Genomic DNA, 14,514 nt, shown 5'->3' on the forward strand with positions numbered 1-14,514 from the left:
AAAAATGTTAAGGTACATACAGTATGTTTCTTATTGCAATTTTGTCCTTAGATAGAATAGTGAACATACAAGACAACTTTTCTTTTATTACTTAAGTAAGCAAACAAAGGCTCCTAATTTGTCTGCTGACGTATGCAAAAAGATATTGTGCCATTTTCCATTCTATTATTTTGTCAACATTATTAAGGACAAGTGGTAGAAAATGAATTAGTAATCTATTTGTTCATTTACTGTTAATATCTGCTTACTTTCTCTTTTAACATGTTCTATCTACACTTCTGTTAAAATGTAATAAACATTTGCTTCTGGTGTTTGGATACTTTACATTAGTTTTGTATGATACCACAAATTTGGGTATCGATCCGATACCGAGTGGTTACATGATCACAAATTGGTCATATTTAAAGTCCTCATGTGTCCAGGGACTTATTTCCTGAGTTTATAAACATAATATAAATGTAAAAAAAACAAAAAAAGATTTTGTGATGCTAAAAAACATCGATGTAATCCTAGTAGTATCGACTAGATACGCTCCTGTACTTGATATCAATACAGTGGATGTCAGGTGTAGATCCACGCATAGGGTTTGTTTACATTTTGGTGTGTAGTGAAGAATGTTTAGCTATTCCTCGTCCTGCAGGGATGATCCTTTTAAGAAATGTACTTTATTTGTCGCCATGGAGGCGAGGATTAGTGATTTAGAAGTAGCTAAAACACTGCAGACTGCGGCTAGACGTTAGCCAATAGCTAGCTAGTCATGTCTATTGTTAGTTTTTAAGCCAAAATGCGTCCATTCTCCCTTTTCTGTCTACACACTGTCTGCTTGTAAGTACTCCCTGATTGTGCGCTGCCGAACATGCTCTTCTGCTCGTAAAACCAGCAATGTCACGACGTGCCTTTTTAGAGGCAGTGTAGTAACAAATATGATTCATTAGTATCGCAGTACTATACTAGTACCGGTTATGCGTACAACCCTACATTAGCGTCACATATGAGACGCAAGAATCAACAATTGTACTGCATTTAGAATTGGGCGATTAATGGGGAAAAAAACAAAACATTTAGAGCTTCTGACAGACAGAAAACTGTTATGTTTGTCATGATCCTTCATGATCGGTAGGTTGGAGTTCAAATCCCAGCCGAGTCATACCAAAGACTATAAAAATGGGACCCATAACCTCCCTGCTTGGCACTCAGCAACAAAGGGTTGGAGTTGGGGTTTAAATCACCAAAATGATTCCCGGGCGCGGCGCCGCTGCTGCCCACTGCTCCCCAAGGGGATGGGACAAATGCAGAGGACAAATTTCACCACATCTAGTGTGTGTGTGACAATCATTGGTACTTTAATCTTTAATGACAGTTTGGACTTTGCTAGTTATTTTCCTGTTTTCTGTATCATTTCCTGTCCTGGTGCTCTTATTTTGGCTCTACGTCCTGTTGGACTCCTTGTTTTGTGGCACCTACCGTATTTTTCGGAGTATAAGTCGCACCGGCCGAAAATGCATAATAAAGAAGGAAAAAAACATATATAAGTCGCACTGGAATATAAGTCGCCTTTTTTGGGGAAATTTATTTGATAAAACCCAACACCAAGAATAGACATTTGAAAGGCAATTTAAAATAAATAAAGAATAGTGAACAACAGGCTGAATAAGTGTACGTTATATGATGCATAAATAACCAACTGAGAACGTGCCTGGTATGTTAACGTAACATATTATGGTAAGAGTCATTCAAATAACTATAACATATAGAACATGCTATACGTTTACCAAACAATCTGTCACTCCTAATCGCTAAATCCCATGAAATATTGTACGTCTAGTCTCTTACGTGAATGAGCTAAATAATATTATTTGATATTTTACGGTAATGTGTTAATAATTTCACACATAAGTCGCTCCTGAATATAAGTCGCATCCCCGGCCAAACTATGAAAAGAACCGCGACTTATAGTCTAAAAAATACGGTACACTATATGTTTAATTTCCTACCAGCACACCTGTTTTCTATATCTAATCAAGTCTACAAAGGTTTACCCGTTGCTCCTTGCCAGTGCTGGATTATTGCCTTTTGTCAGTGTGCATGAGTTACTCTGCTGCCGCTACGTGCCTTGCATTAGCCTTTTGTTTATGCAGTTTTTTGCTCTCTATGTAAGAATTAAATCTTTTGGCCTGGACACAGTCCTTTGTCTCTACATCCTGGGCTCACGCCAACAACCGCCACGCGCCACCGTGACAGTGTGATTATTTAGATTTTTTTCCCCCTCTGTAAATTTCTCTCTTTATTACGACATCTCCCTAAAATACAGTACTGATTGTGTAGTTGCACGACAGAAACGAAGAAGACAAAGTAGCAACCGAGTAACAATGTCCCATCCAGTCCGCTACACAAAAGCATCATTGGAGATGGGAATTGATAAAATGTTTCCGATTTCTGCTTAAAGATTCAGTTCTTTACCAGTTTTCTTATCGATTCTTATTTGTTCAGTTCAGTTCAGTTTCAGTTTATTTCGGACATGCATACGATACAATGTAATGCATCACACAATTCCAGTTGTTTCATTACATCCCATCCGAAAAGGAGTAGGAAGAAGCAGAGCTTATTTAATCCTACCCCTTTTCATACCATAGAAATTGTATATCCAATTTCCTTGTTCTCTGTAACAGAACAGTGAACAAATAAATACTATACCATAGTAAGCATACAAATATTAAATACATAAATAATCTTTGTCTCAATAAAAAAATTTAAAAAAAGAGTTCAAAATGTTTATCATAGTTCTTGTGAACACTTGTAGTTTGAACTGTCTCTTAAACTGAATCATACTGGTGCTTTGTTTGATTTCTTTGGTTAATCCGTTCCATAATTTGGAAAAGGGAGATCGAACAAGTGGCTTAGTATCAATTTTGTTTAGTTTAGAGATAACATGACTTTACAAAGCCAACAGTGGGGTCTTAAAAGGCACATAGCATAGAACAAATACTTTTTTGAAAAAAATATAATAAATAAATATTCTAACAAAATAAAATAAAACATATGTGGAAATTACACAACAATGTAACTTTAAGTAACATATTCAAAACATTTAAGAATATTTGCCATTTCCCCTAGAATATATACTGGTGAAACTAAAGAATGTGAATATTCTGCCAAGGTTTGTTTAGACTTACAAGGTGAAACTAATACATTGGCTCACAACATGCAACTCAAGATAATGCAAGCCTTCTTTTCATATCATTTTGATGATTATGGCGGAAGCTTTTGAAAACCTAGAATTGAAAATCACAGAAAATTTGGGGTTTTCAAAAACTGTAAGGTATAATCCTCGAAGTTATAATAAATAAAAGCTTTACATATCTCACTTTGCTTGTAATGAGTTAATATCACATACTGTATTAGTTTTGCAATACACAATATTATGGCAGAGGGGTTAGTGCGTCTGCCTCACAATACGAAGGTCCTGAGTAGTCGTGAGTTCAATCCCGGCCTCGGGATCTTTCTGTGTGGAGTTTGCATGTCCTCCCCGTGACTGCGTGGGTTCCCTCCGGGTACTCCGGCTTCCTCCCACCTCCAAAGACATGCACCTGGGGATAGGTTGATTGGCAACACTAAATTGGCCCTAGTGTGTGAATGTGAGTGTGAATGTTGTCTGTCTATCTGTGTTGGCCCTGCGATGAGGTAGCGACTTGTCCAGGGTGTACCCCGCCTTCCGCCCGATTGTAGCTGAGATAGGCTCCAGCACCCCCCACGACCCCGAAGGGAATAAGCGGTAGGAAATGGATGGATGGATGGAATATTATAATTTTTTTAGTTTAACCTGTACAATGGAACTGACTGAGTGAAAATCTGTTTGGATAAAACACGCATGTTTCCTCTACCTACCTACCAAAAATCAGGAGCACTGTGGCAAATGCTTGCAAGCCTTTGAACACAAACCTAAAGGTTAACTGCACTTTTTTTGACCTATTGTTCACAATCATTATGAGAGACAAAGAAGACAAAAGTATTTGGTTTTATTTCTCTTTCTAACATACTTTAAATTTTCCTGAGGGAACTCTCCTGAAGGAATCAAAGTACTATCTATCTATCTAACCATACAAATTGGCTCGTTCAAGGTGGCTAGCAATGCAGCTAATGAGAGCAATCCATTCCACATCTATATCACCTTAAAAATGCATTAAAAAACAGTCAACAATACTTCATTTACGTTCCGTAACCCATATAAATAAACATTGATTGATTGATTGATATAATAACCAAGCTGTAACGACATTGTTATTGTAAGAGCGAACACTGAAGAACTCTTTTTCTCGCATAGTAACACATCACCACGCTACGGTATTAGCCGTAAAGGCTAGCTATAATCTAGCTTCTACGTTAACACGAAACGCGTTTGAGTTTGTAATGCACAACACTGCGAAACAACACCAATTTGTACTGATTGAAAAACATGAACAATCATATTACAGTATCTGTAAATTATTAGCCCACATGTCATGTCATGTTTTGTTTGTACACAGCTGAGCTAGCCAGACAGCGTATGTACTGTAGTTTTACTAACACGCATGACGTGCTGCGTGTTTCATGATCGATATTAAAGTGTGACTCACTCAATGGACAGTTGTTTGTCTGGTCCAGTTGGCTAGGGACGTTTCCTGTTGAGTTTGGACAAGCGCTCCATTTATGTTGAAATAGCTTGGCTCCAGTTTCCATATTTATAGCGTCAAAGTTGCTTTCGTGCCCCTCTCCCGGCTTCCGTCTGCTCCAACGTCTCACGCTTCTTTTGTGCGCGCTTCTATAAGCAGCTATATTTAGCTTCAAAAGTATAATGTTGTAAATTCTCATTTGTCCAAAAATAGTCGTCTTTGTTGTCTTGTTACTAAGTCTGCCATGATTACAAAACACACTCGTGTTTGATTCCAGAAGTAGGGAAAATATTTATTGACAGAAGTCAGACGTGCGCTGCTATGGAAACAGAAATCAGTCCCGGAAATGATTAACATGACCAAAATACGGTAAATAATGAACATATTACATATTGTTATGAACGTGTCTGTTACTACATTATATATAGACTTACAGTGTGTATATCAATCGTTTGCTGGAGGGTTATGAAGTTGCTTTAGAGGGCTTTGAAGGCTACCACAGTGACTCCCATTAGGCCCATCTTTCAAGCGTTTTTATCATCTTTAAATTTGAAAAAAAAAGAAGAAAAAAAAGACATGTGTTCTTGTCTCTCATAATGATTGTGAACAATAGGCAAAATTCCCCAAAAAAGTGCAGTTCTCTTTTATTTGGTGACATTGTTTGGTGACATTCGTCTACCTGGCCTGAGTTTACGGCGTGAACAAGAGGTACTGTAGATGTGAACTGGTACTAGCACTGCAAGCCTCGGAGTCAGTCAGAATCTGTCTCTCGTCATTGCTCATCTAAATGAGGAGACATTCATTTCAATTTAGCAGGTAATAGATTTGACAAGGAGGCAAATGGCGCTAACATGATAGACAGGGTTAGTTAGTACCTGTTGTATTTACGGCAGATGACGCATTACTGCTGCTGAGATGTGATTGGAGAGGTTTAAAAACGTTACATTCATATATAGTTATTGCATGCTGACGTCTTTCTCGCCCGCAGGAATCGTTAAAGGAATGGTTCGAATAATTTGCAAGCGATTGCGAGGAATTGAAACACTGGGTTTTCGATTCCAATTCCTAAGCATCATGGAGGAAAACTGAAATACCGAGCCAACAGTACAACATGAGCAGCTTGTACGCAAAATGAATTTTGTGTTAGTTGTTTGGACTCACTTTGGCTACAATGAGGATGACCTCAACCTAAAAGTACAGTAGTGGTTGAGATTGGAATAATCATGCATTAACCGAAATCGTTGTAAAAGTTTCAATTAATTGTGGTTTAAATTTCTGCCATAAACACCTCGCTGTAACAGTTCCATTTAAAATGTATATATTTAAAGAAATGTGCTCTTTCAGCGGTGTCCCAGTGTTCACATGGCTAAATTATTTTCTTACTTGAAAGATTAATTCAAAGGAGATGCACGCTCAGGGAGACACAATTAAATTTATGAAGTCCTTGTTACACACTTGCAGGAGGTTGCACAAATTCCAAGAGATTGCATGTAGTGCCAAAACACGTTTATCCACAATGCAGAAGATACTGGCATTTGTCTAAGATACTCATCCTCACCATCGCAGCGGAAAATAAAAAGTTAAGTCAAGTCAAGTTTTTTCCAAGTATTATTATCACTAGAGGAAAAGGAATTGCATAGCATGTTACACACACACAGAACTTACCTACAGAAAGTCTTATCTTTGTCCATGTGATGTCAGATGAAACAACAATTGAGCTGTTTGGCCACAATACCCAGCAATATGTTTGGAGGAGAAAAGCTGAGGCCCTTAATCCCAAGAACACCATGTCTACCGTCAAGCATGGTGGTGGTAATATTATGATCTGGGCCTGTTTTGCTGCTAATGGTACTGGTGCTTTACAGAGAGTAAATGGGACAATGAAAAAGGAGGATTACCTCCAAATTCTTCAGGACAACCTAAAATCATCAGCCCGGAGGTTGGGTCTTGGGCGCAGTTGGGTGTTCCAACAGGACAATGACCCCAAACACACGTCAAAAGTGGTAAAGGAATGGCTAAATCAGGCTAGAATTAAGGTTTTAGAATGGCCTTCCCAAAGTCCTGACTTAAACGTGTGGACAATGCTGAAGAAACAAGTCCATGTCAGAAAACCAACAAATTTAGTTGAACTGCACCAATTTTGTCAAGAGGAGTGGTCAACCAGAAGCTTGCCAGAAGTTTGTGGATGGCTACCAAAAGCACCTTATTGCAGTGAAACTTGCCAAGGGACATGTAACCAAATATTAACATTGCTGTATGTATACTTTTGACCCAACAGATTTGGTCACATTTTCAGTAGACCCATAATAAATTCATCAAAGAACCAAACTTCATGAATGCTTTTTGTGACCAACAAGTATGTGGTCCATTCACTCTATCACAAAAAAATAAGAGTTGTAGAAATTATTGGAAACTCAAAAAGTGTATGTAAACTTTTGACCACGACTGTATACGGTATTTGCAAACCAGCAGTCGGCACAAGCCAACCAATCATGTACACCAGGGGTGTCCAAACTTTTTCCACTGAGGGCCACACACTGAAAAATCTAAGCAAGCGGGGGCCATTTTGATATCTTTTATTTTAAAAACCAATACAATATATGTTTAAAATAATATACATTGAGGCCTCCACTTAGGCTTGATCAAAGGGTTTTGGTCAAATAAATATAAAAAATGTGTCATTATCATGTGTCATCATTGGGACGATATAGCTCGTTTGGTATAGTGGCTGTGCCAGCAACTTGAGGGTTTCAGGTTTGATCCCCGCTTCTGCCCCATCCTTGGGCACGACACTTTACCCACCTGTTCCCAGTGCTACCCACACCGGTTTAAAAATGTAACTTAGATATTGGGTTTCACAATGTAAAGCGCTTTGAGTCACTAGAGAAAAGTGCTATATAAATATAGCTCACTTCACATTATTCAGTATTATTATTCAAGGTCAATATTAAGTTGTATGCCCTTTTTGTCAAATAAAATCCTGTTTTCTTATGGAAAAAACACAAAGTATGCAATATTTTCACCCAATAAAAATTTTAAGTGGAATGTTTTGGATGATATAATAATTGGAGCCTTAAACAGGTCAATAACTCATAACAACATTGATTTTAATTAATTATTATTTTTTGAGCAATGACACTCAAAAAAAAAAGTCCCACTAAAATGATTGGGGATCCAAAAATGTCCTGCTCAGTAAAGTTAAAAAAAAAAAAATCATACATTTTTTTTTACTTTTAACACAATTGTCTCAACATCAACTTCAGATCTATCCGTCAATTGTAATTTTTATTGTTGTTTGTTTGTTTTAGGCCCTTCTTTAAAAAATAAAAAAAATAAAAACTTAATTTTTTAAATGGCAAACACAAAATATGCAACATTTCCCAAAAAACTATCTCAAAGTGGAATATTCAATGTGATGTAAATGGAGCCTTGAATAAGTCAATAATTCATAATAACATTGATTTTGATTAATTATAATTGTTTAAAGAAAGAAACAGCCTGCATGGCAGCTTTGTGTTATTAGAGTAAACATTGTAACATTTTCTTGTTACATTTCACCTGTTTGCTCTTTTATACCACTTTTTATGTTTTTATTTTTTTTAATCGTGTTATTAGAATATGCCGTGGGGCCGTTAAAAAATGACCTGCGGGCCGCAAATGGCCCCCGGGCCGCACTTTGGACACCCCTGGTGTACACCATTGACTTGAAGAGATGCCTATTACCTGGCCTGCAATTGTCACAGTCTAAAAAATATTTTCAGATGCTGGCACTAATATCATCACACGTCTGATTACATTATCCTACTTTGCTGGGTTCTGTGTAAAAGACACACCCACAAAAATAATGAATCGGTGTATGGATATGGACTGTTGCTTACATGTTGCTCTACTCGTTTTTTGTGCTTTTTAGATTATTTTTTTGACCGTCGATTGAACTATATTTTCCTTGAAATGTAAGTTGAATTAGGGCCCAGTGTATTATATAACCATCAATTCCATTTCTGACACTTGTATTGGCATTCCCAGCCAGTGTAGTGTTTGTCCTGTAGAGCTGCCACAGTATAAATAGCACAGCAATGTGTGTGTCTATGAAGACTGGTTTGGTGGACACTAGCTGATACCTGCGGGAGTCTAACTGCTGTTAGCAAGTAATCATGTAACTCAGCACCTCGCCGCAGGCTCAAACAATAAGGTCAGACTGTCCAACGAGCCGCTGCGGAAAATGACACCGCTCTGTTTGGGTTCATTTTATTTGACTCCATTTTGCTCCTCTAAACGCGTTTACCCGTCAGGCTAATCTACAAGAGGCATTTTCTCATATTTCCCACACGGATGCTGTCTCGGCCGGGCCCCCGCATCACTGCCTTTATTTGGTAAACGGTAGCCATCAACTGCTCGGGTCAAAAGGTGACATTAGCGCATTAGTTAGCCCCTTTAAGAGGTCAGTTGTCGGACCGCAAGAGTGATCCATGTCCCGCAGGAAGATGTAAGCAATTTAACCTCGCAGTCAGGTGGAATTACATCTGTCACTACTGTAGCTCATGAAGAGTGTGATCACTTAGTAACCCCGAGCAAAAAAGATACCTTGGTCATTTCCACACACGTATAGCACCGCTCTTTAATTGGTGGTCAATACACATTGGCTTGTAAGAATATGGTACTTTTATAACGTGACAAATGGTTTAAAGGCTCTTTTTTTATGGTTATGGTATTAGTTTATTTTGAACATGCATATACAGTTACAATATGGTACATTGGTATGACTCGGCCGGGGTTTGAACTCACAACCTACCGATCTCAGGGCGGACACTCTAGCTTAGTGGTTAGAGTGTCCGCCCTGAGATAGGTAGGTTGTGAGTTCAAACCCCGGCCGAGTCATACCAAAGACTATAAAAATGGGACCCATTACCCCCCACTCAGCATCAAGGGTTGGAATTGGGGGTTAAATCACTAAAAATGATTCCTGGGCGCGGCCACCGCTGCTGCTCACTGCTCCCCTCACCTCCCAGGAGGTGATCAATGGTGATGGGTCAAATGCAGAGAATAATTTAGCCATATCTAGTGTGTGTTGTGACAATCATTGGTACTTTAACTTAACTTTAATTCACATATTTCCATTTTCTCATTACAACTTGTCCGAAAAGGAGTAGGAAGAAGCAGACCTTATTTAATCCTACCCCTTTTCCTTTTCTTAGAAATTTCTAACACATTTTTAACACAGTTTTCAATAATAAATACAGTAGCTGTTTAAAAGTTATGATTCACATGATGACTAATGACTAGAGATGTCCGATAAGAGCTTTTTTGCTGATATCCGATATTCCGATATTGTCCAACTCTTAATTTCCGATTCCGATATCAACTGATACCGATATATACAGTCGTGGAACTAACACATTATTATGCCTAATTTTGTTGTGATGCCCCGCTGGATGCATTAAACAATGTAACAAGGTTTTCCAAAATAAATCAACTCAAGGTATGGAAAAAAATGCCAACATGGCACTGCCATATTTATTATTGAAGTCACAAAGTGCATTATTTTTTTAACATGCCTCAAAACAGCAGCTTGGAATTTGGGACATGCTCTCCCTGATAGAGCATGAGGAGGTTGAGGTGGGCGGGGTTGAGGTGAGGGGTAGCAGGGGGTGTATATTGTACCGTCCCGGAAGAGTTAGTGCTGCAAGGGGTTCTGGGTATTTGGATTCTGTTGTGTTTATGTTGTGTTACGGTGCGGATGTTCTCCCGAAATGTGTTTGTCATTCTTGTTTGGTGTGGGTTCACAGTGTGGCGCATATTTGTAACAGTGTTAAAGTTGTTTATACGGTCACCGTCAGTGTGACCTGCATGGCTGTTGACCAAGTATGCCTTGCATTCACTTGTGTGTGGGAAAAGCCGTAGATATTATGTCACTGGGCCGGCACGCAAAGGCAGTGCCTTTAAGGTTTATTGGCGCTCTGTACTTCTCCCTACTTCTGTGTACACAGCTGCGTTTTAAAAAGTCATAAATTTTACTTTTTGAAACCGATACTGATAATTTTGAAACCGATACCGATAATTTCCGACATTACATTTTAAAGCATTTATCGGTATGCCTAGTAATGATGTAGTCGTGCTTATCCCCCTTTTTTATGCTCCAAATTGGCCAAAAAGGTTTTAGGTAAAAACGCTCGTATTTAAACAGCCCTTACCTAGCTTGCAACGTACCAGTTTTATTCTACAATACTTTTAACATTAGCTGAAGTGCTAATCGTTTACTTCTGCAATGTATCTCAACCTCCCACCTCATCATCATTTTCCTCAACGTTGCTCCTTTTCTCTTTTTTGGTGCGAGCAGAAGTTTCCGGAGCTCAAATTCAAGTATGTGGAGGAAGACCAGCCAGAGGATTTCTTCATCCCGTATGTGTGGTCCCTGGTCTTCAACTCTGGAGTGGGACTCCATTGGAGCCCGCATGGCATCGAGCTCTTCAGCATGGACTCTGGCTGAGCGACCACAAGCGCATTCGCCCTTGTACAGACTGACAGTTTGTATACCTGCGTGCGTATGTATGTATGTATGTGTGTGTGTGTGTGTGTGTGTGTGTGTGTGTGTACGTGTTTGAGAGGGATTGTGTGTGTCGCTTTTTATAGGACGCTGCTTTGGAAGTGCCTCGACCTTGCGTGGAGCAGCTTTGCAGCACAACCTCTATTTCCCGAACCAAAACAATTCTTTTGTTTCTCCACTGGGATTCTCCACAGTGGCTCGGCCTGCTTTAACGATCCACGTAAAGCTAAATCACCCCATCTAGGGGGCGCCATGGAGTCTGAAGGTGAATAATCCTATTTGGGTTTTTCCTGGGGAAAAAAAGAACAGGTCAATTAACGCATATGCACACTTGGAATAGCTTACCGTATTTTCGGGCCTATAGAGCGCACTGTTATTTAAGCCACACCTATTAAATTTTAGAATAAATAAAAATTTGTGTTACATATACTAGCCGCACCGGACTATAAGCCGCAGATATATACATGTACGAAAGATTTTGTAAATATTTATTTACATACCTTAATTGTTTCAAAACGGTGCCTGTCACACGGCGGCAAAATGGCAGATCAAACAAAACAGAAGTCATCGTCATGGACCCACTAGCAAACTCAATAACACCACGGTGACGTTTTGGTGAATTTACAAAACTGAAACAATACAAAAAGATTGCCATTGTAAGTTAATAATACTAACACAGACACTCGTAAACGTGCTAATGACGCTAGCTGGATTACATTACGATAGCACTTGCAAATATGCATGAAAACACTCCTACAGACATCACATGGGACAGTTTAGTAAGTATGATTTTTTTTTGTTATAATATAAAACTTACAAACGTTTCTTGGAGTGATGAAGAACCCTTTCGAGCAGAAACGCTATGGACGAACACTTCCAGTTCAAGGAACGAAAAAAGAAGTACATTTTCAACCTACATCACCTACAGTTAGCAAACTCGTCCAAAAGATGGCGCCATGGCACAAACAGTACCACAACTTTTCAGTGTGTCCGTCGATGTTCCATGAAAACTATTTGTTGAATACAAAACATTATGGCCGTTAGCGAAGAAGAATCCATAAATTAGCCGCGCAGTTTTATGAGCCACAGTTTCAAAGCGTGGGAAAAAAGTAGCGTCTTATAGTCCGGAAAAATACGGTATTTATCAATGCACTGACAATATATAGGACTTATTACATAACTATGCTGTGAAATACCAACTTTTACTTTTGAGAAGCTGATCATTTTGCTTTTTATTAGGGCACACCCTGTTACAAGGAATTATTAGGGCCACACTGAAAATAGAAAATTCACAATTGGACCTGCAAGAATAGATTTGAAATATTGTGAAAGTTAAAGATGATTTAAAACAAAAAAAGAAAAAAGCCAAAATATAACAATAAAATCATATAATGTTTGAATACTACCAGAAGAAATTTGAAAGGATTGTGCATTTAAAAATAGTCATAATAGTATGAAAACATCGGTGAAGTAATTAATGTATAATAAGTCAGAATAGTAGTGGGAACACAGTTGAAATACTTCAAGAATAAAACCGTAATTGTGTTAAAATAAAATATGGCATATTACGCGAAAATTAGTTAAAATAAATTGTGCCATTACAAAGCAAAGTTGGAATATTACTAGAATAGAATCTGAATATTGCGTTGACAGAATGTTGGAATAGAATGAGAGCAAAATTTATGTATTACAACAAAAAATTCATAATTATGCGTTATGTCAAAATATTACAAGAACAGTCACAATATTGCAAGAAGAAAATTATAATTTTGTATTTTTTTTAAACGCATAATGTTATGAGAGAAAAAGGTTTTGTTTGATGTAATTCTTAAAAATAAAAAAAATTGGCATACATTACTACAATTATGTTCCCTGGTCAAATTAGATTTGAAACACAGACATATTTAAAAAAATATTATTAAAACATCTTACATGACTCCTGATAACATTGCTCTTTTCTAAAAATACACAATATTATTCTCATATAATGTAATGTAAAATGTAAATGTTTTGATGGCGATTTTAAAAATGTGCTTTTCTTTTTGGTGTGGCCCTTATACTCCAATCAATCAAAATGTATTTAGTTTGTAAAAAAAATGTTTGGTTTGTAATGTTAAAAAAAAAGAAAATAAGTACCACCAGGTTTGAATTTAATAGCCTGAGCTAATGTTTGATTTCAGTTTAGTTCTGGTACAGTAGCAGTCCTTCCCCACTCGGCCTCATTTAATTGATTTTTACCTTCATAATCCATTTTATTTCCAGAGACAAAGCAACTGTCTCACCTCCTTTCCTATTGTGCTCATTCATTTTGTCTCTGTTTGCATGTTTAACTAGAGTTGAACTATTTATTTTCATGTCATTTTTTCATAGGTGATCTTCTTCAAATGTTAATGGTAGTTTTGATATTACGTTGAAAGAAAAACTTCAACATTTATGCCTATATATTATTATACTGCTTACTGAACATACTTGGTAACATGGCAAGAGCTGAACAGTGCTTTATTGATAGGAATTTAAATAAAAATATTATATCCAAGCGACTTTAGTGTCCAAGTATTATTGAAGTGAAATAATGAAGACATCCTAAGACTAGTTATTACTCGACAAGCATTTGCTGATGTCACATGTTACTCTAAATTCAAGTGCCATTTCAGAGGCATATTGATGCATGAATAAAATCAAAATTTTGTATTGGAAAGAAAAATGTGAAATATGAGAACAAATATGACAAATATGTAATTGTCATAAAAATAAAATTGTGATTTACCACTAAAAAAGTTGGGAAATGGAAATCGTAATTTAGCGCTGAAAAGAATCAGGAATATTACAAAAATAAGATTGTGAATCAGCACTAAAAAGAAGTACGATTATGACCGCAATGAAATCGTAATTTAGTGCTGAAAAGAAGTCCAAATATGACCGCAATGAAATCGTAATTTAGTGCTAAAAAGAAGTCCAAATATGAGAAGGATAAATTCGTAATTCAGTGCTAAAAATAAGTCGCAATATGACAAAAATACAATCGTGACTCACCACTTAAAATAAGTCGAAATATTACACAATTGTATTTGTAATTTAGCACTAAAAAGAAGTCAGAATATGACAAGAATAAAATTTAGAACTAAAAATAAGTCGGAATATCACATCAATAAAATCATAGTTCACCACTTAAAAGAAGTCGGAATATGATAAGAATAAAGTAATTTTGCGCCAAAGAGTTCTGAATATGTTACAAGAATAAAATTGTAATTTAGCGTCCAATAAAATCATAATGTGGTGCTACAAAGAAGTCAAAACTTGCAAAAATATCGTAAATCAGCA

At 37.3% G+C, this 14,514-nt stretch overlaps 1 protein-coding gene across 1 annotated transcript in view; it reads left to right on the plus strand.

Annotated features, from left to right (window-relative positions):
• Nucleotides 1-12,803, plus strand: part of dym (dymeclin) — a 162,439-nt gene extending 149,636 nt beyond the window's left edge. Inside the window, exon 17 of the mRNA XM_062031332.1 lies at nt 10,987-12,803. Coding sequence (XP_061887316.1) covers nt 10,987-11,136 — 150 coding nt within the window. The 3' untranslated portion in view covers nt 11,137-12,803. The remainder of the gene's footprint in view (nt 1-10,986) is intronic.
• Nucleotides 12,804-14,514: the final 1,711 nt, after the last annotated feature.

Source organism: Entelurus aequoreus, linkage group LG21 (genome assembly GCF_033978785.1).
Source record: "Entelurus aequoreus isolate RoL-2023_Sb linkage group LG21, RoL_Eaeq_v1.1, whole genome shotgun sequence".
NCBI classification, from domain to species: Eukaryota; Metazoa; Chordata; class Actinopteri; order Syngnathiformes; family Syngnathidae; genus Entelurus; species Entelurus aequoreus.